Below are 25249 nucleotides of genomic sequence, written 5' to 3'. Positions count from 1 at the left end.
GGAGAAGGTGGAAGGTTGGTTCCTGGTCTTGGTCCAGTTTAAATGAGCTGCTGGGGCTCAGACAGGCAGCAGAACTCTGGCTACCAGCCGATGACATCATGTTGTCTGGAAGCTGCATCTGAAACGTCGGTTTCTGGTGTCAACAACAACACGAACGTGGTTTTATTGCCACCTGGGGGAGGCGTTTATTTAATTTCAAACATCCTGTTAGATGTTTTTCCCCGGACCGGTTTTATTGCCCCTGCCCCTTCAGTGAGTCCACAGATGTTCAGGTCCAGGTCCAGGTCCACTTGGCCCGCTTTAATGTCCTTGATTCACCCACTATGATTCTTTTTTCTGGGGACATTTCAAACCTGATTACGCTGCTTCCCCGACTGCCTGATGCTACGCTAGTAAAGTGATTTGCTAATGCGGCTTCCCACCGACCATCTGACCCTCCTGCTCCAGGAGACAGAACCTGCAGCAGAACTAGGAGAGAAGGTGTGCGAATCGAGCGCACACCTGCACCCCCCCGGCCCATTACTCATTCTTAGAGCCGCTGACGTTCCTTTAAGTGCCGCTAATAGCTGTTGTTCAGCTGGCGGCTAACGGCAGCGGCGCTGATATGGCTGAAGAGTCACAACACTTCCATGAGTCAACGTCATCTCCGTAAACGACCAGCGGCACCAGGTGTGTGTTATTTAGTCACGGTTCCTGAACGGCCACACACACCAGCGTTAGCTGACGCCGCCTGTTGCCATCTGCTATTTAGTGTGACACACCTGCGGCTGAGGGCTCCCTGTCAGAGAACTCGGGATTTCAGCTCCAAATGGGGGATTTCAGTGATGTTCTGGGACGGAAATGTTCACTTTCAGCAGGTGAGATTAAGAAAAGTAAAATTTAAGCATATTTACAGAGACAAAACTGAAGGTTTGCTTATGTCGCATTATATTTACGTTACAATTCCTAATTAAAAGTCTTTGAGATCGTTTGGAGTAAAAAGCTTCGGACGCCCATGTTGGTGTATAGAGGGTAGTTTTTTTTAATTATTTTTTCTAATCTGAGCTCAGCTTCAGAGATTATTGCCCCCACAGGGGCAGTAACACGTGCAGGGACCCAGCCACCGCCTGCTAGCAGCCGCTAACAGAACACCGCTCAATATGTGTGGGGCCTTGACTTTTGCCGTTCAGCTGTTCTTTATATGCTCTTTTTATTAAAATGATAATAACAATAATAATACAACCATAAGTGTACAATCATACTTTTCCCTAAGCAGCCAGTTGCAGATACAAACTTTCCCTCTTCAGCTGGAAATAGCAGCTATAATTGTAGCGGGTTGATGCTGCAGAGGCGCCGGTGTCTTTCAGAAACGGTGACGGAGGCAGAACACAACAAGCTGATCCATTCCCGGCCTCCTATTGTCCCACAGCGGCCGACTGTGCTGCAGACGCACCGCCGCCATGTGCATGCTCGTTTAAAGGCTCGCGGAGGTGCTGGAGACAGCCGGGGCCATGGGGTCAGCGCCCGTGGAGGATGGGCTCCGTCTGTTCACGGCCGAGGTTTCCACACCTGTCCGGCCCCCCTGCCGCTCCACGCCTCCACTCTCAAGGTCAGCATCAGCCACACGGGATCATTTGTGACACCTGGAAAGAGACGGGGGCCGATTGCTGCGTCCCCAGATGAAACGGCTGCATTTCAGGCCGGACTTTAGGACACAGGAACAAAAGCGCCGTTGTTTCCAAACTCGGGAGTCACTCTTTGATGGAAGGACACCTGGGACACGCCAGGTATATGTAGCCCCAGACTGGATAAAACTAGGTCTGCTGGAAGTGCTGGAGGCAGGAGAAGGTTCCGACTTTCTGCCATAGAAAACCATCTGGGGGGTCTTTCACCGGGGCCCCTTTATGGGGGGGCTTTAATAGGCCAAGCTAACACGGAGGGCTAGAGCTCTAGTTTTTGCTATATTCCTGAGTGCAGTAGTTAGCACTGTCGTCTCACAGCGAGGCTTCCGATTCAAATCCCCTAGGGACCAGGGCCTCCTCCAGTCGGGTTGTTCCTGTGTCTGCACATCCCAGCTGTCCTGGGACAACAGGTGGGGTACACACCTGTCCCCCAAAAGCAGGTCTGTGGACAGTTGGAGGGAACTGGAATACCCAGGGAGAACTCGTAATGGTCCCTCGGGGATTTGAACCAGGACTCACAATATTTACTGACTAATAATACTGCGAGGGTCTCTAGAACACCCAGGCTGAGACTTCCTGTCTTTAGTTTACTCTCTTTTCCTCTGTCCTTATCGGCGCTGGATTCGTCCCATCTCTGCGTCTCTGTCCCCTTTTCTTCTGTCCAGGGTTAAAGTGGAACGTCCTGTTCCAGGCTGCTGTCCTCCTGTGGGGCTGCAGGGACCCAACACACACATCTTGTGTGTAACCCTAACCCTAACCCTAACCCTAACCCTAACCCTAACCCTAACAACACTACTCAGCATTCTCAACTCAATCAGAAATCCTCTTCAAAAGCTAATTTGCTAGCAGCTGTCTCATGCTAGTAAACGCAGTATTCCAGAGACGTGACGTCCCAAAGCTACGCGCAGGAGGTCGCAGAGCATCATTCAGCATGACTGCAGATTCCATCTCGGGCTGGAAAAGGTGGCCAAGGCCAAGGCGGTAATGCGTTGGATCTGTGGGTCTGTCTAACCTCAACACAGAAATAAAACTGTAAAGGCGGCCGGATAAAAGATTACCCTGAGAAATATCACGCACAAAATATCGTACGTACCTAACGGTTTAATCCCCATTGTTTTCCGGGGGACGGGGGGGTTGGTTAGCTCAAGCTAAACAACTAGAAAAGTCTCATTTCCCTTCAGAACCAATAATTAAGGTGTTGAGAACCTGCCGGTGCCGTTCTGCCGGGGGTCCACTTGCTCTGCCGCTCCATGATGTTTGCTCAGAGCCTCTTAATGGCGCCGCTTTGTACCGGCTCAGGTTCTGGGTTCTGAGGCCTTTCCTCCCTCCAGTCGGAACTCCACATGAGTCTCAGTAACTGGACGTGGTGGCGAGGGGAGACGTTTTCCTAACTTTTCTCGGCCCCCACCATCAGCGGGCGAGCGCTACTCCCCGACCATATGGCCTGGTCCAGTACCGCTCTCAATATTTATGAGGCGTGAGGCCGCAGAGTGGCGGTTGTTGGACGCTCCGACGCCGCTGCCAAGGCGAGCCCGCCTCCCACCCGCCTCCCACCCGCCTCCCGCCGCTCACACAACAATCCCATTAGTCTCCGTTCAGCGGTCCACCCACCGCTTCCATCTCCGTCTTCCTCATTACGTCTCAATTATCCCTTCTCAACTCGGCACCCCCACCGCCTCAGCCGCCTCTTGCCAAAGTGCCGCTCTCAGCTTTGGTAATCCGAATTAATTATCACTTCGGCGTTCCGGTGCCAGGCGGCTCCAGGTGGTGGAGCCTCACGCCAACCTTCTCAGGGGGTCTCTGGATCTGGATCCCACTACAGATCCTTCAGGTCGCTGCTGACTTTTGCTTCAGTTTAATCTGTATTTCATAAAAGGCAGAGGCTGATACGTGAACGGTAACCATGGCAACCAGGGCTCAGACCTTGGCTTGGTTGTGATGACTGACATTTTCCAAGATTCCCACACGGATGTTGTTTGATGGGGTTTGGAACACAAAGCTCCCACCAGGCTGGTGCCTTAGTGGCGCCGGTTTTACAGGTGGGATCAGAGTCCCGATGTTACTCGAGAGCCTCGGAGACACGGTGACACGTCTGCAGGCCGCCGAACACCAGCTCGAATCAACCTTCACTTCCTCATGGAGACACTCTAGAAGTCGGACACTTTCAGCCCTGCTTGATTTTTCTGAAAGAAGAAGAATAACAACTTTACAAGATTCTGTTGTGTGTTATTGAGACCCCACCAGTAAAAGAGATCCCCTCCAGCCCTTCATCTGCCCCCCGCCTGAACCTAATCCAGCTGGTCTGGTGCCTACACCAATAAAGTGGGACTGTTCACACTGGGCTGGCTCCTCTGATGTGCTGGCACTTGACACAGGGATCTGGTCACGTTTGTTGGACGTTTATAGACATTTTACGCCTCCACATCAGCTCATCTTTGGCTCCCCGGAGTGGATGAGGATAAAATGGTGCCATTGGACTAGAACACAAACGGTGAGGACATGAATACGCACCCCTGGTCAGGGAAACCCCTCCGTCTCTGGGAAGATCGATTGGCGAGCCTCGAAATGAAATTTATCGTATTTCGTATTTTGCTCTTCGGGTCTCAGTGCAGACGCAGAATCAACAGCAGAAATGGAAGTTCTGTGCCGACGAAGCAGCTCCGGCCGGCGGCCAATAAACCCATAATGAGGTGGAATGAGACGCACGGATCCAAAGCAAGTATTCCTCCTGATATTCAGCAGGAGATAATTGTTTCTTTCTGCATATTACAATCCCAAAAACGTGTCCCGCAGCAGACAATCTCTGCTGGTGACACAGAGCAGCTCTGATAAGCAGCTGAGGACCACGGGTCCGTGAGCCGCCGGCGCCAATATCTGAGGCAAACAGGATAACAACCGTGCCGCTGAAACCACCACGTGGAGAAGCTCTAATCACACCAGTCTGGGCAGGAACGGCATTCGATTCAGCTGGCAACAGGAATCAATCCGCTACAATAACAGTGTCTACCTGATGATTTTAGAGGAATTATTGGACATAAAAGATAAGAATGGCTGTCGAACCCTGGAATGGCTCTGTTATGGCTCTATAATGACTCTGGACACCTGCTGGAGGTGACGACAAATGTCAGAGAGGCAGTCGGGTGTCTTTATGTGGAAATAACCACAAAGCCAATAACCATCGTCCCCGCTGAGCCAACCAAGACCAAAGACTTGATTAGCTAACCCTGAAACATCCACATTTGTATCACTATTTAAGCCGAGCGTGCCCCCCCCCCCCCACGTCCCCCCCCCCGTCATGCTTCTCTTCAGGACCTGCTGAAGACCGCGAGGATCCAACCACTCTTTGTTTTCTGCGGTTTTCTTCCTTTAAATACACGATGTGCACCCGAGTGTGGAATGAGTTATTTGAGTCGCCCCGCTGACGCTGCACAGGCTCAGCTGCTCTCGGTGTCGGTACCGACACACAGTGTTGGTGGATCCGCCCAACCGTGAGCCCACAGAATCGCTCAGCGTTCCACCTGCAGTGTCTCGGTGGCCTGCTGGAGCGCACGTTTGCTCACGTGTCCACGTGTTCTCTGCAACCTTCTGTTACTTTATGAAGCGACTGCTGATACCGAGGAGGGGAAGGTCCGACTCATTGGCCGGTAAAGTCCACCAGCTCAACCACTCAATCGTGTTTCTGTTGGAACCGAAGCTTCAGAGGACGTCGAGCTGAATCCAAGCGACACGATCATCGTGTGAGAAGACCAAAGTTTGTCAGTGTTCCGCTCGCTCGAACACGCTGCTTTTTCCTGCCGCCGCTTCCTCCGTCACATCGCCTTAAGATCAAGGAGCAACCCGAACATGGTGGATGTGTGCACACACCTGGTGGCAATAACACAACACAATAACACACCCTGGTCCCACATCCCAGCAGCAGCAGCAGCTACAGTAGCAGCAGCAGCTACAGCAGCAGCTACAGCAGCAGCTACAGTAGCAGCAGCAGCTACAGCAGCCGCAGCAGCTACAGCAGTAGCAGCAGCTACAGCAGCAGCAACAGCAGCAGCAGCAGCAGCTACAGTAGCAGCAGCTACAGCAGCTACAGCAGTAGCAGCAGCAGCAGCAACAGCAGCAGCAGCAGCAGCTACAGTAGCAGCAGCAGCAGCAGCTACAGCAGCAGCTACAGCAGCAGCAGCTACAGTAGCAGCAGCAGCTACAGCAGCAGCTACAGCAGCAGCAACAGCAGCAGTAGCAGCAGCTACAGTAGCAGCAGCAGCAGCAGCAGCTACAGTAGCAGCAGCAGCTACAGCAGCAGCTACAGCAGCAGCAGCAGCAGCTACAGTAGCAGCAGCAACAGCAGCAGCAGCAGCTACAGCAGCAGCAGCAACAGCAGCAGTAGCAGCAGCAGCAGCAGCTACAGCAGCAGCTACAGCAGCAGCTACAGCAGCAGCAGCAGCTACAGCAGCAGCAGCTACAGTAGCAGCTACAGCTACAGCAGCAGCAGCTACAGCAGCAGCAGCTACAGTAGCAGCAGCAGCAGCAGCAGCTACAGTAGCAGCAGCAGCAGCAGCAGCTACAGTAGCAGCAGCAGCAGCTACAGTAGCAGCAGCAGCAGCTACAGCAGCAGCAGCAGCAGCTACAGCAGCAGCAGCAGCTACAGCAGCAGCAGCAGCTACAGCAGCAGCAGCAGCTACAGTAGCAGCAGCAGCAGCAGCTACAGTAGCAGCAGCAGCAGCAGCTACAGCAGCAGCAGCAGCTACAGCAGCAGCTACAGTAGCAGCAGCAGCTACAGCAGCAGCAGCAGCTACAGTAGCAGCAGCAGCAGCTACAGCAGCAGCAGCAGCTACAGCAGCAGCAGCTACAGCAGCAGCTACAGCAGCAGCAGCAGCAGCTACAGTAGCAGCAGCAGAGCAGCAGCAGCAGCAGCTACAGCAGCAGCAGCTACAGCAGCAGCAGCAGCAGCAGCAGCAGCTACAGCAGCAGCAGCTACAGCAGCAGCAGCAGCAGCAGCAGCTACATCGTGGCGTTTGCTGCAGCCCTTCTGGAGGCCGCTGGCTAATGGATTTGTTCACTAGCGTCTCAGACAAACACACCAGGCTAATGATGCTGGAGCAGAGAACGCTAATGGCAGCGCGGAGGTGTAAGATGAGCAGATGTCAGGACGTCCCTCTTCTTTAGGAGCAGCCATTTCGTGCTGTGTGTCTGAGTCACGTCAGCCCCGTTTACACGCCCCGAATCACAAACCTCCCTCAACAACTGCACGAGCCGTCATGTGACATCTGCACCATGTGACCTCCTGCTGGAGGGAAACGGCGCTGCTCTCGTGGGAGGAGCCTGTTGATTGTTTGGGGAACCCGTTATTGTTGAAAGGGAGTCATTTATCTCCTGGTTTGGACAGAGAGCAGCCGTTAGCATCAGCAGCACCGGGTCCACGTGATCGGCTGATTATTATCTCCTGCTGACAGGTGCAAATTAATTATCGGCTCACCAGTGTTGAAATCACAAATTCCATCTAAAGCAGCTCCAGAGGAGAAAAGTGGGCGTGTGACTGTCTGTGTATTGAGGGACGCATTGAGCCATCAGTTCCCCGACAGCTGCAGCGTCTGTTTCACAGTATTGATCCATAAAACAATCGGATGGACGGTCACACAGGGTAGCAACCAGGATTTTCCTAATTTGCTCATGAATCTTTGTTTGAAAATGACCTTTACTGCATTTTAAGAATCATTTGTGTTAAAAGTCAGAATTGCTGAAAACTGAAACTTTAACGCATCATCATCATCATCATCATCATCATCATCATCATCATCACTGATGCCTTATTACGATCAAATCAAGAGGGGAATTCATGTTTTAATTCCAAATATCTGTAAATGAATGTTTAAGGGCCTTTAAATGTCAGTGGAGGAGAAAAGTACAGATGAAAGTTTGTTTTCAGTTATAGCGAAATTATGATTGCCTCGTTTAGTTCATGGAAATGGAGCAAATAACCATATAAATCCACATCTCAACAGGGATGCAGGAGACCTGGAGATTCACCACCATAAGGGGAGACGTCTCAACCGACACCAGGCCAGCGACCCTGCCGACGACTCTCAGGTGAGCACCCACAGCATTAGCATGCTAATGCCCCACAAGCATGCTAATGCCCCACAAGGGCTGTATGTTCAAGCTCCGGTCTCAGTCAGTTCAGAACTTCAAGAAAACCCCTAACGAGCCCAGTCGAGGCAGAGATCCTACTGGGGGAACTGGGATGAATGAGAATCTACAGACTTGCTGAGCAATATTCTCATTCTTGACCTATTTATCACAATGTAAAGAACAAATGAAAATACGGTTAGCTAGCAGCAAACTGTGTTTAGCGACGGGAGCTTGTCTCTTTGAGCCCGACTCCACCAATTCAAGCTCCGCTACTGTCCGAGGTCCAACCCACGCAGACAATCCTCACGTCTATTTATTACCCCCAGCTAAAGGTCAGAATCCGGCCCATTTTTAGCAGCGGGTGTTTTATTCTGCAGAGACGGATAAAATCAGACGATTAAACATATAAGGATTGTAAAGAGATTGTAAACAACATTTACAATCTCTTGGAACTCAAACATAGCTGCAGCAGCGTCGCTACGCCGGCAACACGCCGGCAACACGCCGGCAACACGCCTATATTGAATAAGCTCGTAAAAGTAACTGCACCCATAAATAAATGACGATTATACTTTTATTTGACGCTCCAGACGTTTAGCTGACATGCTAATCTAGCGAGCTTTGATGCTGAGCGCAGCAGTAAAATCACATCAGGCTGTAAAGATGATTAAAGGCTTTTGGTGAAAATCCTCTGATCAATAGTGGAACCTCGAAACCCTGCTAGAACCCTTCACACCAGAACCAAAAAGGAGCTAAACTCCGTGAGACAGCCGACGTGGAGGTCCTGGAGGCCCTGGAGGTCCTGGAGGTCCTGAAGGTCCTGGAGGCCCTGGAGGTCCTGGAGGCCCTGGAGGTCCTGGAGGTCCTGGAGGTCCTGAAGGTCCTGGAGGCCCTGGAGGTCCTGGAGGCCCTGGAGGTCCTGGAGGTCCTGGAGGCCCTGGAGGTCCTGGAGGTCCTGGACGTCCTAAAGGTCCTGGAGGTCCTGAAGGTCCTGGAGGTCCTGGAGGTCCTGAAGGTCCTGGAGGTCCTGGAGGTCCTGGAGGTCCTGCGGTAGCTTCGTTCTGGAGAACTGTTGTTCAACAGAGGAAGAGCGATGCACTTCCTGCTTCACTCAGAAGGCAGCATTAACGGCCCACGTTTATATTGGCTAAATGGACTGTTGGCGTGCCCGAGGGGGCCGCGCTCACGCCCCCCATTTCAGCCGGAACGCTGCACGAGTGACGGGAGCGAAGCGCTGAGACGGAACGCCAGTGTTGTTCACGCTTGTCGGCCATCTTGTCCGTCCCCTCGCTGGCGTGAGAGCCTCGACTCTCCCCTTTTACCACAGCAACAGCTCCGCCCCCCATCCCTCTGCCCCCCCACCCCCCATCCCTCGTCCTCCCCCAACCCTCCGCCCCACACCCCCATCCCTCTGCCTCCCCCACACCCCCATCCCTCTGCCTCCCCCACACCCCCATCCCTCTGCCTCCCCCACACCCCCATCCCTCTGCCCCCCATCCCTCTGCCCCCCATCCCTCTGCCCCCCCCCACCCCCCTGCCCCCCCCCACCATGATTGGTATTCATGGCGGTCTGGTCCGTCCCAAATGAAATGCTGCTGCACCACCCAACGATTCGTCCATTCCACCATCACATCTCCAGTTAATTTCGGATCATCATGAAAAATGGCCGGGGCGTCCTCGGAGACACGCTGGTTTGCATGTGCATGTGCATGTACATGTGTGTGTGTGTGTGCATGTGCGTGTGTGTGTGTGTGATGAGGTTGGTTAAGATTAGGGTGGAAAAACAATTCATGCCCACAAAACCACCTCTGATGCACCTGGATCCCAGTCAGACGCTGATCCGATTGTCAAACTCGCCCTAATCCAACCTTTTGAGGCACTAACGGCAGCCGAGGGTCCCTCCCTCGTGTTACAGCCCAAGTGTCTGTACGCGCGCACGTGAAGGTCACGCTAAGTCTGGCGTCCACGTGGAACCTACTGACGCCACTGTTCACTGTTCCAACGGCGACGTCACAACCGGACCAAATGTGGTCCAGGTGGATCCGCCGTGACTCAGTCGGGTCAAAACTGTCGCCAACACAGACGCTTCCTCGTACCGACCCAGAATCTGGATCACAACCAAACACTAAATGAATTCCTCCTTGGGTCGGACCCGAACCACAAGCCAAATTCCAAACAAATCTGCGCAGGATGAATTATTGATGCAGGAGTTACAAAAACCAGCCAAGGGTCAACAAACGGGGTGAGCAGGGATGAACCAGTTCACCTCCAGTTCCTGGGCGGGAAGAACCGGACAGGAAGTGCTCAAGGCACCGGAGATGCTGCCGAAGGTAAAGGCTTGTAGCATCCGCCAGACGCCCTCTTGTCTTTGGTGTCTTTGGTGTCTTTGTTGTCTTTGTTGTCTTTGGTGTCTTTGGTGTCTTTGGTGTCATTGGTGTCTTTGTTGTCTTTGGTGTCTTTGGTGTCTTTGGTGTCTTTGTTGTCTTTGTTGTCTTTGGTGTCTTTGTTGTCTTTGTTGTCTTTGGTGTCTTTGTTGTCTTTGTTGTCTTTGGTGTCTTTGTTGTCTTTGGTGTCTTTGGTGTCTTTGTTGTCTTTGTTGTCTTTGGTGTCTTTGGTGTCATTGGTGTCTTTGTTGTCTTTGGTGTCTTTGGTGTCTTTGGTGTCTTTGTTGTCTTTGTTGTCTTTGCTGTCTTTGTTGTCTTTGGTGTCTTTGTCGTTGTTGGCGGCCCACCGCTCACGTCCATTTGTGTCCAACCGAACCGACGCGCTGCAGGTGATCCGGCTCTGCTTGTACGTGGCTGTACGTGCACTATCAAACGCTGGCACTTGCTTGGTAAGCTTCATCAGAACGGGTCGGGTCACATTGACAGGAAGCGGACGCACAAACGGGCTCCGTCGTTGTGACATTGCTGACTCGGGTCTTTTTTTACAACTTGTTTATCGGCTCCGCAGATGCTGACTTTAGAACTCTGGCAGCCAAAAGAGAAATGAAAGGCGGCGTATCAACAACGGTCCTCCATTATGTCATTAAAATCGGATTAGTGTGCCTGAAATGCTATCTAGCGTTAGCTTCAATGTTCACTGAGAGGGGCTCCTCTCGCCCGCCGCTCATGTAGCATGTGCACGTTGTTGCCTTGACACATGATCGAAGCACCAATGTTGACTGTTCAATGTAAAGCTGATGCTAACACGTTAGCACCAGTTGATACAAACACGGCCCAAACCAAAGCCTGCGTCGGTCTGCGGCTAACGCTCAAATGCTACATCAGGGAAACGAAACTAGCTTCATCCAGAAACGTCAGGTTAGCTCGGGCTGAATCCAATATTTGCCACGCGTGCATATTTTTGGGTTTTGCCGATAGCAGTTGTCACGGTGCTCTTTTTACATAAACAAATGGCGTGAACAACATTATGGGATGCAGATGGCGGCGGCGTGATTGCGGAGACGTTAGTTTTGACCGTGTTTACGTAAGTCTGGAGCAAAGTAAAGTTAAGGGAATGTCTGAATAATGAGGCGCAGCAGGAGCATCGCGCTCCGGGTTCGGCTCGTTCAGGGATGCAGGAGGTTTGGGAAGGCCTGGAACGTGTGTCCCCAGGACCTTTCAAGGACTGCTCTGTGTGTGTGTGTGTGTGTGTGGTGTGTGTGTGTGTGTGTGTGTGTGTGTGTGTGTGTGTGTGTGTGTGTGATGAACAACAAATAACCGTGACCCCTCACATGCCAGATTTTTGCTAACAGCAAACTTTACAAAATAGCACGACCCCTTAACCTTAACCATGAATATTAAAACAACCGCTCCTGTTAGCGACGAGCCTCATGTTAGCGACGTGCCTCGTGTTAGCGACGAGCCTCGTGTTAGCGACGTGCTTCGTGTTAGCGACGTGCTTCGTGTTAGCGACGTGCTTCGTGTTAGCGACGTGCCTCGTGTTAGCGACGAGCCTCGTGTTAGCGACGTGCTGCGTGTTAGCGACGAGCCTCGTGTTAGCGACGAGCCTCATGTTAGCGACGTGCCTCGTGTTAGCGACGAGCGCGTGAGCATTGTGTTGTTAAATGCTCATTACCAGAGCAGAACACGTCCCGAGCCCCACAAATAATGCAACAATAGCAACAATGCAAGTCGATTTACTGAGCGCGTCCACTGAATATAATCTTTATTCTATAGGTTACGCTAATACGGTGGTTCTGGAGGGACCGGCGCTCGTTACCTGCAGTGCCGTGTCAATAACAACGTCGCCGTGGTGACCAGCGTCTACATCTGCATCTATAGCAGCAAACAAAGGTTTTCAGGATATTCGGAGGAAAATGTATTTTTAAAACAATGCAAATATCGATGTATGGTTCCGTAACGAGGGACGTGCACCTGCATCTTGGGTGGAAGATCTCCTTCAGTCTAATGCTAATGATCTGGGTGGTGACCTGAGAGTCGTTGGTCGGGTCGTTCACCTAGTTTCAGTTGAGGCGTCGCCCCTTTGTCTGCTGGCTGGTGGGTCTCCAGGTCTCCTGGAAGGGTGTGAACGTTTGGTTTGTTGGTGGAAGGAGAGGGGGACTGCCTTGGGTGACAGGAAGTGCCTCAGCCCACCACCTCTGTTTAAGGGTGGTTTTTCCAGTTTGACATGGATGCTTCCTTGACCCCCCTCTCAGACCAGCGGTCTTCTCTGGCCAGTATCGTACTGGGCTGTCCTGGAAGGAGCGCTCGTTCTCCTTTAGGTGTAAGGAGAGCGAGCGCTCCTTACTCCAAACTACCTTGGATCCCCTCAGAGCTCTGTGAAGGAGTCATTATTTATGTAATGACAATGTTATAACATAAGCATATTGCACAGAGAACCAAACTGGGAACAAATATCGTATTAAGTTCACACACTTTTACTCTAAAGGGAGATGTTCTCCAAGATTCTGAGAGAGTTTTTATTCTTAAACCAATGAAGGCTCGAGGAGGAGACCCTGCCACCCTGTCCTGGCCCTCCCACCGTCCTCCTCACCGGGGTTAGGCTCCTCCTGTTCTGGCACGTCCTCACTCCAATCACCGTCAACCTTCCCATCATGGAAGATCAGCTCAAGGATCCCTAACCCTAACCCTAAGGATCAGCTCAGGGATCAGCTCAGGGATCAGCTCAAGGATCAGCTCAAGGATCAGCTCAAGGGACGCCACGTCCTGCTGCTGCCGTGCCACCCGCTAGCGTTAGCGACGTCCCCAGATCGTGGGTCGACCCAGATGATGTGTGAGCGTTAACGAAGGCGCCGACTTTGCGCGCACACACACACACACACACACACACACACACACACACACACACACGGCCAGCCGAGGAGATTGTCTAATGTGGGCTCACAACTGCAGGATAAACTCCCTCCAGTCAGGTCCTGGACACGGATTTATTCTGAAAAACACACAAACAGCACGAGGAGTAAAAGATGAGAAACAGACCAACAGTTTCCACTGGATGACATCAAGAACCAAATTTCAAGGACCAGTTGGCTCAAACAATACGGGAACGGCAGCAGCTTTGTGCTGCGGCGTTCAGGAGTGATGAACACTGCAGGTCACAGACCAGACACACGGGACGTTATCATGCTGCTGCAGGAGAATCCTGCTGGCTGCTGTGTGGGGATTTAAACCAATTACAGCTGTCGAGGTTGGTACGAGCAGCAGCAGCTACAGCAGCAGCTACAGCAGCAGCAGCTACAGCAGCAGCTACAGCAGCAGCTACAGCAGCAGCAGCTACAGCAGCAGCAGCAGCAGCAGCAGCTACAGTAGCAGCAGCTACAGCAGCAGCAGCTACAGCAGCTACAGTAGCAGCAGCTACAGCTACTGTAGCAGCAGCTACAGCTACTGTAGCAGCAGCTACAGCAGCATGAGCTACAGCAGCAGCAGCAGCTACAGTAGCAGCAGCTACAGCTACTGTAGCAGCAGCTACAGCAGCATGAGCTACAGCAGCAGCAGCAGCAGCTACAGTAGCAGCAGCTACAGCAGCATGAGCTACAGCAGCAGCAGCTACAGCAGCATGAGCTACAGCAGCAGCAGCTACAGCAGCAGCAGCTACAGTAGCAGCAGCTACAGCTACTGTAGCAGCTACAGCAGCAGCAGCAGCTACAGCAGCAGCAGCTACAGCAGCAGCAGCAGCTACAGCAGCAGCAGCTACAGCAGCAGCTACAGCAGCAGCAGCTACAGTAGCAGCAGCTACAGCTACTGTAGCAGCTACAGCAGCAGCAGCAGCTACAGCAGCAGCAGCTACAGCAGCAGCAGCAGCAGCAGCTACAGCTACTGTAGCAGCTACAGCAGCAGCAGCAGCAGCAGCAGCAGCTACAGCAGCAGCTAGCAGCAGCAGCAGCAGCAGCAGCTACAGCAGCAGCAGCTACAGCAGCAGCAGCTACAGCAGCAGCAGCAGCTACAGCAGCAGCAGCTACAGCAGCAGCAGCTACAGCAGCAGCAGCAGCTACAGCAGCAGCAGCTACAGCAGCAGCAGCTACAGCAGCAGCAGCTACAGCAGCAGCAGCAGCAGCTACAGCAGCAGCAGCTACAGCAGCAGCAGCAGCTACAGCAGCAGCTACAGCAGCTACAGCAGCAGCAGCTACAGCAGCAGCAGCAGCAGCTACAGCAGCAGCAGCAGCAGCAGCAGCAGCAGCAGCAGTAGCTACAGCAGCAGCAGCAGCAGCTACAGCAGCAGCAGCAGCAGCAGCAGCAGCAGCAGCAGCAGCAGCAGCAGTAGCTGCAGCAGCAGCAGCAGCAGCTACAGCAGCAGCAGCTACAGCAGCAGCAGCTACAGCAGCAGCAGCAGCAGCAGCAGCTACAGCAGCAGCAGCAGCAGCAGCTACAGCAGCAGCAGCAGCTACAGCAGCAGCAGCAGCTACAGCAGCAGCAGCTACAGCAGCAGCAGCAGCTACAGCAGCAGCTACAGCAGCAGCTACAGCAGCAGCAGCAGCTACAGCAGCAGCAGCAGCAGCAGCAGCAGCAGCTACAGCAGCAGCAGCAGCTACAGCAGCAGCAGCAGCTACAGCAGCAGCAGCTACAGCAGCAGCAGCAGCTACAGCAGCAGCTACAGCAGCAGCTACAGCAGCAGCAGCAGCTACAGCAGCAGCAGCAGCAGCAGCAGCAGTGCTGGAAGAGACTCTCACCTGAGACAGACAGACTACAGATGCTGAGTCATGTGACCCAGGAACGTGAAACAACGGTCTGCGCCCATCAGACGAAGGTTCCATTTTGCCTCAACAGCTCCGTTTGCCTGATTAACCCAGGGATTAATTAGACTTTACGGTGCTGTTTGCCCTCTTCTCTCGGTGCCAGTGTCGGCTCGGCATGTTGGAGCCCTGAAGGCTGGTTTGACTTGGCTCACACAGGGAACGATTCAGGAGGTTTGGAGGAGCTCGTTGTCTCGGCTGCACGAGCACGAACACGAGACACCACTGAGGTCCCCAGTACAGGAAGTGTGGTGTATCCATGTGGAGACATGCTGTACGAGGACTCCTGCGCTCAGGTACAGTCGTGCTTGAGGTCATGTGACTGCCGGGGGTCATGTGACTGCCGGGGTCATGTGACTGCCAGCCTGCGGGGGCCTGTGGAGGGGCCTCATTAGGTGCTGTGTAAATTTGGCCTGAGAGCTGCTGAGTTACCACATTCCAATATATGCAAATATAATATACTGGACATACTATTCTCACCAAATGTAAATGAGTTCATAAACCGCCTGAGGGCAAGATTTGGGGTTGGAGATGTTCCACACCCTGGAAGTAGCTCCTGTAGCCTGGCAGATCAGACTGGACTCACAGCTTTTTCCAGCAGCTCCCAACATAAACTCCGACTGACTCTTTTCACCTTGACAGCTTAAGAACCCTCCGCTTTAGTTGATCCAAGACAAAGCCCCCTGATAGAACATCTCACAAATGTTTACTAGGATGTCTAAAATAGTTGAAAAGTGTCTGGTCAAACATGACGGCGGAACGAAGCTGTTGCCTTTGTTTGGAGAGGGATTTTCTAGGCCACAACCTAATTACTTCCTTAAATCTGACATTGACTTTTCCCCTGATGGAAGACAGATGTCAAGACTCCATAAGAGATAAAGATGAAAATGTCGGCCAGGAAATGAAGTCAGGCTGCAGATATGTGATGAACACATACATCCAGAAGGTTGTTTTCGCTTCCATCTTACTCTCACTTGATGATTGTGCTGAGTAATTATCATTTCTCATGAGTTATTATCATCTCCAACTCCTGGATATTATCTGATATCGGCCTGTGGAACGTTAAGAGCTGATAATGGACATTAGAAGTGTCGGCTCTTCGCCATTAATGAGTCGTTGCACCAGTGTGAAGATAAAGGACAGAGCAGAAAAGGGTCTTCCAGCACTTCATTACGATGAGAGAAGAGATGAGAACGCAGGCCGGGCTCACGGAGGGCCCCCGCGTGACCCCGCGAGACCCCGCGTGACCCCGTGAGACCCCGCGTGACCCCGTGAGACCCCGCGTGACCCCGCGTGACCCGCGAGACCCCGCGGGACCCCACGTGACCCCGTGAGACCCCGTGGGACCCCGCGTGCCCCGCGTGACCCCGCGTGACCCCGTGGGACCCCGCGTGCCCCGCGGGACCCCGCGAGACCCCGCGTGACCCCGCGGGACCCCACGTGACCCCGCGTGACCCCGGCCGCGGCGTGCACAACTGTTCCAGCACTCGTTATTCCGCTCCTGCCGCCGTTTCCCTTTCAGCCTCCTGCAGTCGGAAATTAACATTGTTTTCTGAGGAGGAATTCCATAATAATTTGATTGCTGTCAGGAACGCTGGGTTGGGATCCGAGTCGAGTCCCAACCCAATTAGTGACCTCGTTCAGCGAGCACCCCCCCACCCTCTAAAGCCCCTTTTCTTCTGAACTCCATCTTACTCTGCCTCTCTTCTCCTCCCTCCTGTTTCAGTCCTTTCCTCTCCACACCCGGGGATGAGCCGGGCTCTCTCAGCTTACATTTGGACTGTTGACAGATCGAAGCTCAAACAGCTGGATGACGACTGCACGGCTGTTTCACATCTGGAGGACGCCTTCAGCTGCAAGGGACAGACAACCGCTGCTTAATATCAGGTGAAATGTTGTGGAAATGATGTCAAAAGAGGAAGTTACAACCAGGAAACTGTAATTTAACACTTATTTATATCATTACATTGCTAAATGTGCCTAGTAAATATTAATGTTGCCACATAAATAGACTCTCAAACTTGATATGAGTGAAACATTTTAACAGTATTATGAGTTTTTAAACTTGTTATCCAGAAACTTTTCCACATATTGAATATAGAAAGGGATTCGTTAGAAAAGAGGATTCCGTGTGTGTGAAGAGCAAGAGCCTGAAGTGTCGGATTATTTTAATACGCAACCAAAAATTATATATCACATTAATTATACGTGGCTGAAACCACAAAAAGCAGAATTACACATCATCATCTCTCATGTTTTGGAAAATGAATCCAGCCGGGCAAAACTATAGCAGCGGATTCTGATTTAAACATAATAAAAAATCCATTCAGGAAGTAATTTCACGATCACCGAGAGTGCGCGGCACTTTCCTGCTTGATATTTACACCAGTGAGACACATTGTTGCATACGTACAGGTGGACACCAGGAGAACCGACCAGTTCTGGTCTCCTGGTGCTGGAAACAATCACGTGTGGAGCTTCGGTGCGTCAGCGGAGGAAGAACCTACATTAAACACCAGAGGAAGATGATGAAGTTTGCCTGATATTCACTGAGACAAAATGGAAAAATAAACAAAGCTGTGCTGAAAGACATAGCTACGCAGTGCTAACGCTAATGATGCGCACGTCTCGAAGCATAGCAGATATAACTAAGGCATAAACTGGAGGAAAATGAATAAAAGCTACGAAACTGCAGATGGAATGGAGAATAAAACCGTTTCCTCGTCGCTGTCGGGAAAACCAAGACCACGAGATGATCAGTGATGTCGTGGGCTGGCTACATGTGAACGTAGCCATGTGCTCGCTAACGACAGGGCAATACCAGGCTCTGGATGTGGGGCTGGTGGAGGACTTTGGGGGGCTTTTCTGTTGGAAGAGGAAACTAATTAATGTTCTGCAAACCAATAAATGGGAAAATGAGTTCAGATTACGCAACATCCCCACCAGACAGCTAAAGTGGAGCGCAGCTCGGTGAGAATCCGCTCTTCCTTGCCTTCATGGCGGCGCCTGCTCAGGATCCTCCGCGAGGCCCGACGCAATTAAGAACAATCTTTGCTTCCGCAGCAACAACTGGTTTTTGACACCGACGCGGCGACAGAATGCGATTCAGCCGGGACGGCGAGCTGCTGGAACCTGGTGTCTGGGTGGAAACGTTCCTCCGACCGAGTCGGGGCGTGATGATAACCGCGGCGATGGTGAACAGCAGGGTGAGACCGACTGTTCACCACACACGAGGACCGGGGGGACTCCTCCCGTGATCGGTTGTTCCTCAAAAGAGCTCAGACGTGGCTCAGGCCCCTGCAGCTCCGCATAATCGAACCGGAGAAAGAAGCTTTGATAGAATAAGTGAGTGACGGTAAAAATGAAAGACAGACAGGCTGCAGCCGTTTCAGACCCTTCCATATTGAAGTTCCACACGATTCCTCTCACATTCAATTTTCTGCTTGAATCACAAGGTGCAAAAATGATTGCGGCCACGCGGCCGATCATTTCAACAAGATGTCGGGCCAGAATTAGAATCTCAATATGGCGGCACGCATCTGCCACCTCGGATTAGACTTCCCAGCTCCGCTCCTCTTGTCCGGCGGCTCAAGTGCGTTATTCCCCTGACAGCATTCAGGCCCCGTCGGTCTCTTGTTAGTTGTCCTATTTCCCCTCAGAAATAAACCCGTCAGTCATGTACGCTGGGAACACCTAACTGATCCCTGCCAATCAGAAATGACACATTCAGTCTGAAACCAGGCAGGAAGTCATCATGTGAGCGAGGCCAAGTCTGCCTGATATCGAGACAAATCTACTTTAGCTGTGTGTGATTAGCGTTTCCACTCGAGAATAAATTGCATGTTTCATGTGAGAGCGTCTGGCGTCTCCATCAGCAAATACTCATCAGCAGAGCGGCTGAAGTGTCTCTCAGTTATCTGCCCAGCGTAGCAGGGATGGTGGCTCCCACCCGTGCATGCGCATGAATAATAATAAACACTCTTCACAAAATAAAGCAGGTCAGAAGGAAGCTGGGCAGCCACGCGTCTCTTTCTGCAGTTTGCCGTGCACACACACACCTTACGCTGTTTTAATTGTTCTAATTTGGACCGCTGTGGTTCCAGCTCTAGAGAGGCGGACTGAAAAGCACGTGCACGTGACACGGTCTGAAGCTGAGGGGGAATGTCACGCCTGGGGCAACATAAAAGGGCCAAATTACCCGTCTCATTCCCGTTCTAACGTGTGAGATAATGCTACAAAAGGCGTAAATCTCCACTGGACGGGTGTTTAATGTGGAGCGTGAGCGTTGCGCGACGGTGGCGTCATTAAACTGGGGAACCACCGTGTGATAACAGAAGAGTGGAATGACCCCTTCACTGATCCGCCCGTGTACAATGATAGAAATACACAACATAGAAGAGAGGCATCCTTCACTAGGGTTGCTTAGCAACATCACGTGACCCACCTCTTCCTGTCCTGTATTCCATATTAAACTTCACTTTGGATTCTCTTTGTGATGCAGGACGTCTCCCGTGACTCCATATCCTGATTTGTCTGTTATCGTGTCGTCGGTGGACGCAGCTTCCCTGTCCAGCAACACAACACCTACGAGACCGCAGCCGCGGCCCGGTTGGTGCTGGTGTAGAACACTGGCGTTTTTACCCCAGCAACTTTCTGATGTGTTTGCTGGGGGGGAGTTATAAAACCACGTAGGTGTTCCACATGTGGACCAGCAGCAGATACATCAGCTCTGACTCTCCTTGCTGATTTCATTCATCCCTGCAGGCGTAATATTTCCTTCCTCAAGGTAAGAAATGAGGTCTGCAATGCCTCGGTGGGGGGTATTTGTTAGGCCACATTAAGATGATTGAGCTTCTACTGAGCTCTCACAACAAGCCTGGGAAAACAGGGGCCGGAACGGCTCTTTTCACACAGGTGTTTGCAGACGAGTGGCCTTTGTGCAGCTACAGATAAAGAACACAGACTCAGGGTGTCTGGTTATTTTTATACGCCACAGTGCACGTTAACGGCTCCTTGAAATTGTTTCTGAAAGGTTGTGAGTCTGACTATCTGACTATGAAAGAGAAAATAAAAGCGTCACACATAGAGCTTTTAACTTTTAATCAGGGGATTCTTGCTTGGCTATTTTTAAAAATCCGGTAATAAAGGAATGGGGTTGTTAAAGATGGAGAATTGGACGGCTGTAAAAGGGTGGTGAGAACATGACCCTGGCAGGGGTTTGAGTCAGGAATAATAATGCGATGACCAACGTGTCTGCTCAGAAACTGTCAGACTAATGATCCAAAAACCTGAAGGTGACATTAAAAAGAGGATAACGAGCAGCCGTGTGTGACGCCGCTGCCACCCGTGCATGCATGTATAGACAGTGTCTATATGATCAAGGGCGTGTGCGTGTTAGTTGTCTAAATCTACAGTACAATATTTACCTAAAAGTCAAACCCCAGACTAAGAAACAGGATTTAACCGTGCGTGACTAACATGCACATCACTATACAGCTATAAGCATGTTGCTGAATTAATATAGACAATTATAGCAAAAATTGCTCATCTATGTGTCTGTCTATTGTATCTGGGCAAGTAAATAAATGAATGGCTGCGTCAGCATCAGTTACAGCCACATTTATTGCACCACTCGCCAAACATTTTAAATGCTAACTCACACGTTTGCACAAATGTTTCCGTCTTATTGTGGACGGTGGTGAAATGCAGAGGAAAGTTCAGCTGGAACAGACATTAAAAGAGAATAAAGGCTGGTTTGAAAAGGGAAAGGGGTTAAAGAGACGGTGGGAGGGCATGAGGTGAAATGGACTTTAGCAGGAGAATGTAACAGCTAAATTGACTGTTTACCTCCACCAATTGGCCCCGTTTAGGGGTTTATGTGTTGGTCTGTCTGACTGTGAACAAAATAACTTGAACAGCTATGAACGCATTTTAATGAACATTTAAGGAAACATAGATATGTTGGACCAGGTTTAATCATTTCTGGTTGAGACCTGGAGCTGCACCCATACAGCAGCCTACCATGTTATGCAACTTGCAACTACAGTGCTTCTTTCTAGTTTCAGCGTGGCCGACGGACGGAAATGAGCCCCTGAGGAATAAAGACTAAGAAGTAAGGAAAGAAAGACTAAAGTCTGGTTCCAGAGCTGTAGCGGAACCCTTCCTGGTGCTCACGTGAGCACACGTCTGCTCTGGAGCCGAGCTCAGCCGCTATATAAGGAGGCGTAGGCCACGCCCCGGGGCTCTAGCCACGCCCCCGGGGCTCCAGCCAATCACAGGCCGCAGATGCGTGAGCTCACCGCCGCTGTCACTCACGCATCTGCGGCCGCTTCCTGTGCGTTCCTCTCGCTCTGTCTGCGGGAGTCTTCGCTATGGGCAGCCGCCTTCCGCTCCAGCAACTTTCCAGCGGAGAATCTGCGTCTTTTCTTGGACATTTGACACGTTTCCCCGTCATTCGGACATGGATCTGACCGGATCTAAGCAGGCTTGAGCCCCGCGACACACACTTCTGTCGTGGTTTTTTTTCTTTATATTTTTTTGGTCGCGTTGTTTCGAGTTGTTGAGCGAGGAAAATGCCAGTCGCAACTTTCTGCCTTTCACCGCCACCCCGAATCGGAAGTCCGTCAGCCCGAGCCTCCTTCAGGCTGACGGAGAAATTCATCCTGCTGCTCATGTTCAGCGCCTTTATAACCTTGTGCTTCGGCGCGATCTTCTTCCTGCCGGACTCGTCGAAGCTTCTCAGCGGAGTTTTCTTCCATTCATCTGCGGTGGAGACCAACACCCGCACCGGTCCGGACAGCAGTGACCCGGGGTTCGACGGGAAACGACGAGCGGGTCTTGGCGAAGATCAGGAAAGACCACGAAAGGCTCTTTTGGAGGCGAAGGACACGCTGCAGAAGCGGCCCGACGAGATCCAGCAGGACATTCGAAACGACAAGGAGAAAGTTTCCAAGGAGAGCATCGATCAGGCGGGGAAGGACGCCAACAATCTACCCTTCGTTGAATACCACCGACCTCCCGGTACGACTGGACACGAACCGCTGGACCCAGAAACCAGAGCCAGACGGGCCAAAGTCAAGGAGGTAAAGATCTGTTGAGCTCCCGTTCCGTGAACGCACCACCAGAATGGTCCCTGGTGGATCAGGGCAGCTCACCTTTACATTTACACCTACACCTATATCCGAACCCGAACCGAACCCGAACCCTCCATCTGCAGTGGGCACATCAGGAGTGAACGTGGTGTCAGTAAAAACGGTTTGTGCGCGTTCACATAATGACGTTGGTCTGCTGAGCGAATGCGGAAACATCCAGCCGCGTTCCCCAAAATCTGCCGAGCGTTGTGGGAGCACACGGAGGTTCCGGGGGGGGCAGAAGGATGCGGGCACGACGGGAAGAAGTTGTGCGTGACGTTTGTGCCAGATGCTCCATCAGAATGGGAAGGCTTGGTCCCGGACCCCCAGACGGGTGCACGAGCAGCGCCTGTTAACTCGGCTGATTCCGGAAGTGGTTTATGTGACGTGTAATACAGAAATCTTTAACACATATGACGCGAATCCTCGTGTCATTTCAAAGAATGACAGTTGTTAATTGGCTCCATTTAATTAACGGAAGATGCCCACGTCATAGGTTAGAATATTAACGACGTCATCTGTGCCGCTGTGACAGCTTCCAACAGGTAGCAACAAAACTGTCGTGTTGCTGCAGTCTGCGTGCGTGCGTGCGTGAGTGAGTGAGTGCGTGCGTGGAGAGAGAAGCCCCGAGCTGGTTTCAGGTTGCAGGAGGGTTCTTGCAGAGCTCCTGCTTTGGTCTCTGGCTGTTGTGAGATAGAGATCTCAGCCCCACCTCTGCTGTTCTATTGATCTGCTCTGACAGATCTACGCATGTGGTGACAGGGATCAGTTCCATCTGGGATCAGGGATCAGTTCCATCTGGGATCAGTTCCCAGATGGAACTGATCCCCGTCACCACAAACATACTGAAGATGAGATATGTGTGCCAGATATTGTTGCCCAGGGCTGAGTAGAGGTCAGGACCTCTGGGCTCCTCTGAGCTCCTATGGACTCCTGGACTCCTCTGAGCTTCTCTGAGCTCTTCTGAGCTTCTCTGGACTCGTCTGAGCTTCTCTGGACTCCTCTGAGCTCCTCTGGACTCCTCTGGGCTCCTCTGAACTCCTCTGGGCTCCTCTGAGCTCCTCTGACTCCTCTGGACTCCTCTGAGCTCCTCTGGACTCCTCTGAGCTTCTCTGAGCTCCTCTGAGCTCCTCTGGACTCCTCTGAGCTTCTCTGAGCTTCTCTGAGCTCCTCTGAGCTCCTCTGGACTCCTCTGAGCTTCTCTGAGCTCTTCTGGACTCCTCTGAGCTTCTCTGAGCTCTTCTGGACTCCTCTGAGCTTCTCTGGACTCCTCTGAGCTCCTCTGAGCTCCTCTGGACTCCTCTGAGCTCCTCTGGACTCCTCTGGGCTCCTCTGAGCTCCTCTGGGCTCCTCTGAGCTCCTCTGGACTCCTCTGGACTCCTCTGAGCTCCTCTGGGCTCCTCTGGACTCCTCTGAGCTCCTCTCGTAGTGCATTAGTACAAACGGAATAGCTCCGGCTCTTTTGTCAACAGGATATTATTTGTGAGACGTCACTTTCCGCAGGTCAAAGGTTAAATACAGTCACGACCTCTGATGTCAACCACTGTATATGACTGGCAGAAGCAGAGTCCTCCCCCCAGATGTTGGAGCTTTTTACTATGCAGCGTGTTATTCCCAGCCTCAGCGCCGCTGGCGGAGCCTCCTAATCACTTCCTCTCTGCCAGCTACACCACTCCAACCATGTGATGTTCCATGTTCATGCAAATTGCTCCCGGAAGGGTGATGCTGATGAGGTTGCCGGTTCGATCGCCAGCCAAAGCAAACGTCCGCATGGGTCGGATGGTCGAAGCGACGCTCCTGACTCCACCATTTCCTAAAGTTCTTCTGATTTAAGGGTGTGTTTTCACTCTGCATCCTCATCTGTGTTAAAGTTACTAATCCAATCTTAAGTAAATCACATCATCCTGGAGATAAACCTGCAGGTCTGGTGCCACCACACCTGCAGGTCTGGTGCCACCACACCTGCCGTGCACTCACAACGCGGGTTTCTCTGCTTGAAGGTTCAGGCCCACGTGGCTCGGCTGTCTCCTCCGACATAAGGAAAGAGCTTTAACGCGAATGCTGCTCCTCTTCATCATGATGAAGCCGTGCGTGATGGATCCGTCCAACTGCTGGAGAAATGTTTCCCCAGTGTTGTTCTCGCCTCGTCTGATTAAGCAGCAGTTTTAAAATACACGGAGGGATGAGTAAAATTGGACGTGCTGCATTTGGGTCCCGGGAGACGGCGGGCGTCCCAGATTAGCTCCAGAAGAAAAGAAGTGTCGGAGTCAAAACCTTCCCAGACCATCCAGAAATGAGCCGTTCTGATCAGAATCTGAAGCCGGACCGTAGCCTAGCCTAGCCTAGCGTAGCGTAGCATAGCGTAGCGTGTGCTAACGCTGGCGTAAAATGATTACAAAAATGTAACCTTTCTTTTCTTGGCTGGATTTAAAGTGGCACCATCTTCATGTGCGCATGCTAATTAGTAGCAAACGACTGCGTCATGTGCAGTCGGGCGTGATGGGAATTGCACCGTTCTTCAGTCTTGGTCTGATGTGGCTCCATCTTCACACAACTCGTGTTCAGAACATCAGTTTTCCTCCGTCGACCAGGTGGTCGGAGCTCGTGGAGGCTGGAGGGGTGATTTTGAGCGCAGCGAGCTAACATGTTAGCATTGGTCTCACTGGTCTGTGGGGCCTGCTGTCTGCGGCTTGCTGTCTCTGCGGCCTTTGCTGTCTGCGGGCATGCTGTCTTGGGCCTGCGTGTCTGCGTGCCTTGCTGCCGCGTCTGCGGCTGGTTGTCTGCGGGCTGCTGTCTGCGGGCTGTTTGTCTGCGGCTCTGTCTGTGTCCTGCGGCTGCTGTCTGTGGCTGTTGTCTGCGGCTGCTCTGCTGTCTGCGGCTGTTTGTTGTCTTGCGGCTGCTGTCTGCGGCTGCTGTCTGCGGCTGCTGTTGCTTGCGGCTGCTGTCTAGGCTGCTGTCTGTGGACTGTCTCTGCATTCTTACTTCCCCTGAACAACTGCCACCATCCTATAATCAGCTAAATCGGTAAAAAGCTCCCTGCGGAGAAGCTCTTCCTGTCTCGTCCAGCAGGTCAGCCGTGCACTCGCGACATCCGTGCACGTCGCTCGCTTTATTCTCCGTTCGACACTTCGATACCCCCCCTCCCCCCCCCCCCCCTCCCCCCC

The 25249-nt window shown here is 52.1% G+C and overlaps 1 protein-coding gene and 1 long non-coding RNA gene across 9 annotated transcripts in view; both read left to right on the top strand.

Annotated features, from left to right (window-relative positions):
• Positions 1 to 495: 495 nt before the first annotated feature.
• Positions 496 to 17863, top strand: LOC115252987 (uncharacterized). 8 transcript variants are annotated; one of them, XR_003891286.1, is made up of 6 exons: positions 496 to 669; positions 752 to 857; positions 1074 to 1588; positions 7655 to 7739; positions 16682 to 16842; positions 17371 to 17863. It is a non-coding gene; the product is annotated as an uncharacterized lncRNA (long non-coding RNA). The 8 variants fall into 8 exon arrangements; XR_003891285.1 differs by having other exon boundaries at positions 501 to 669; positions 1347 to 1588; positions 17371 to 17860; XR_003891287.1 differs by having other exon boundaries at positions 502 to 669; positions 1409 to 1588; positions 17371 to 17859.
• A 3664-nt stretch (positions 17864 to 21527) lies between these two features.
• Positions 21528 to 25249, top strand: part of LOC101064343 (mannosyl-oligosaccharide 1,2-alpha-mannosidase IA-like) — a 45409-nt gene continuing 41687 nt past the window's right edge. The window contains 1 exon segment of the mRNA XM_029850022.1: positions 21528 to 22037. Coding sequence (XP_029705882.1) covers positions 21528 to 22037 — 510 coding nt within the window.

Source organism: Takifugu rubripes, chromosome 16 (genome assembly GCF_901000725.2).
Source record: "Takifugu rubripes chromosome 16, fTakRub1.2, whole genome shotgun sequence".
NCBI classification, from domain to species: Eukaryota; Metazoa; Chordata; class Actinopteri; order Tetraodontiformes; family Tetraodontidae; genus Takifugu; species Takifugu rubripes.
Note: the sequence above shows the minus strand (reverse complement) of the source record. Positions and strands in the feature narration are given on the sequence as shown.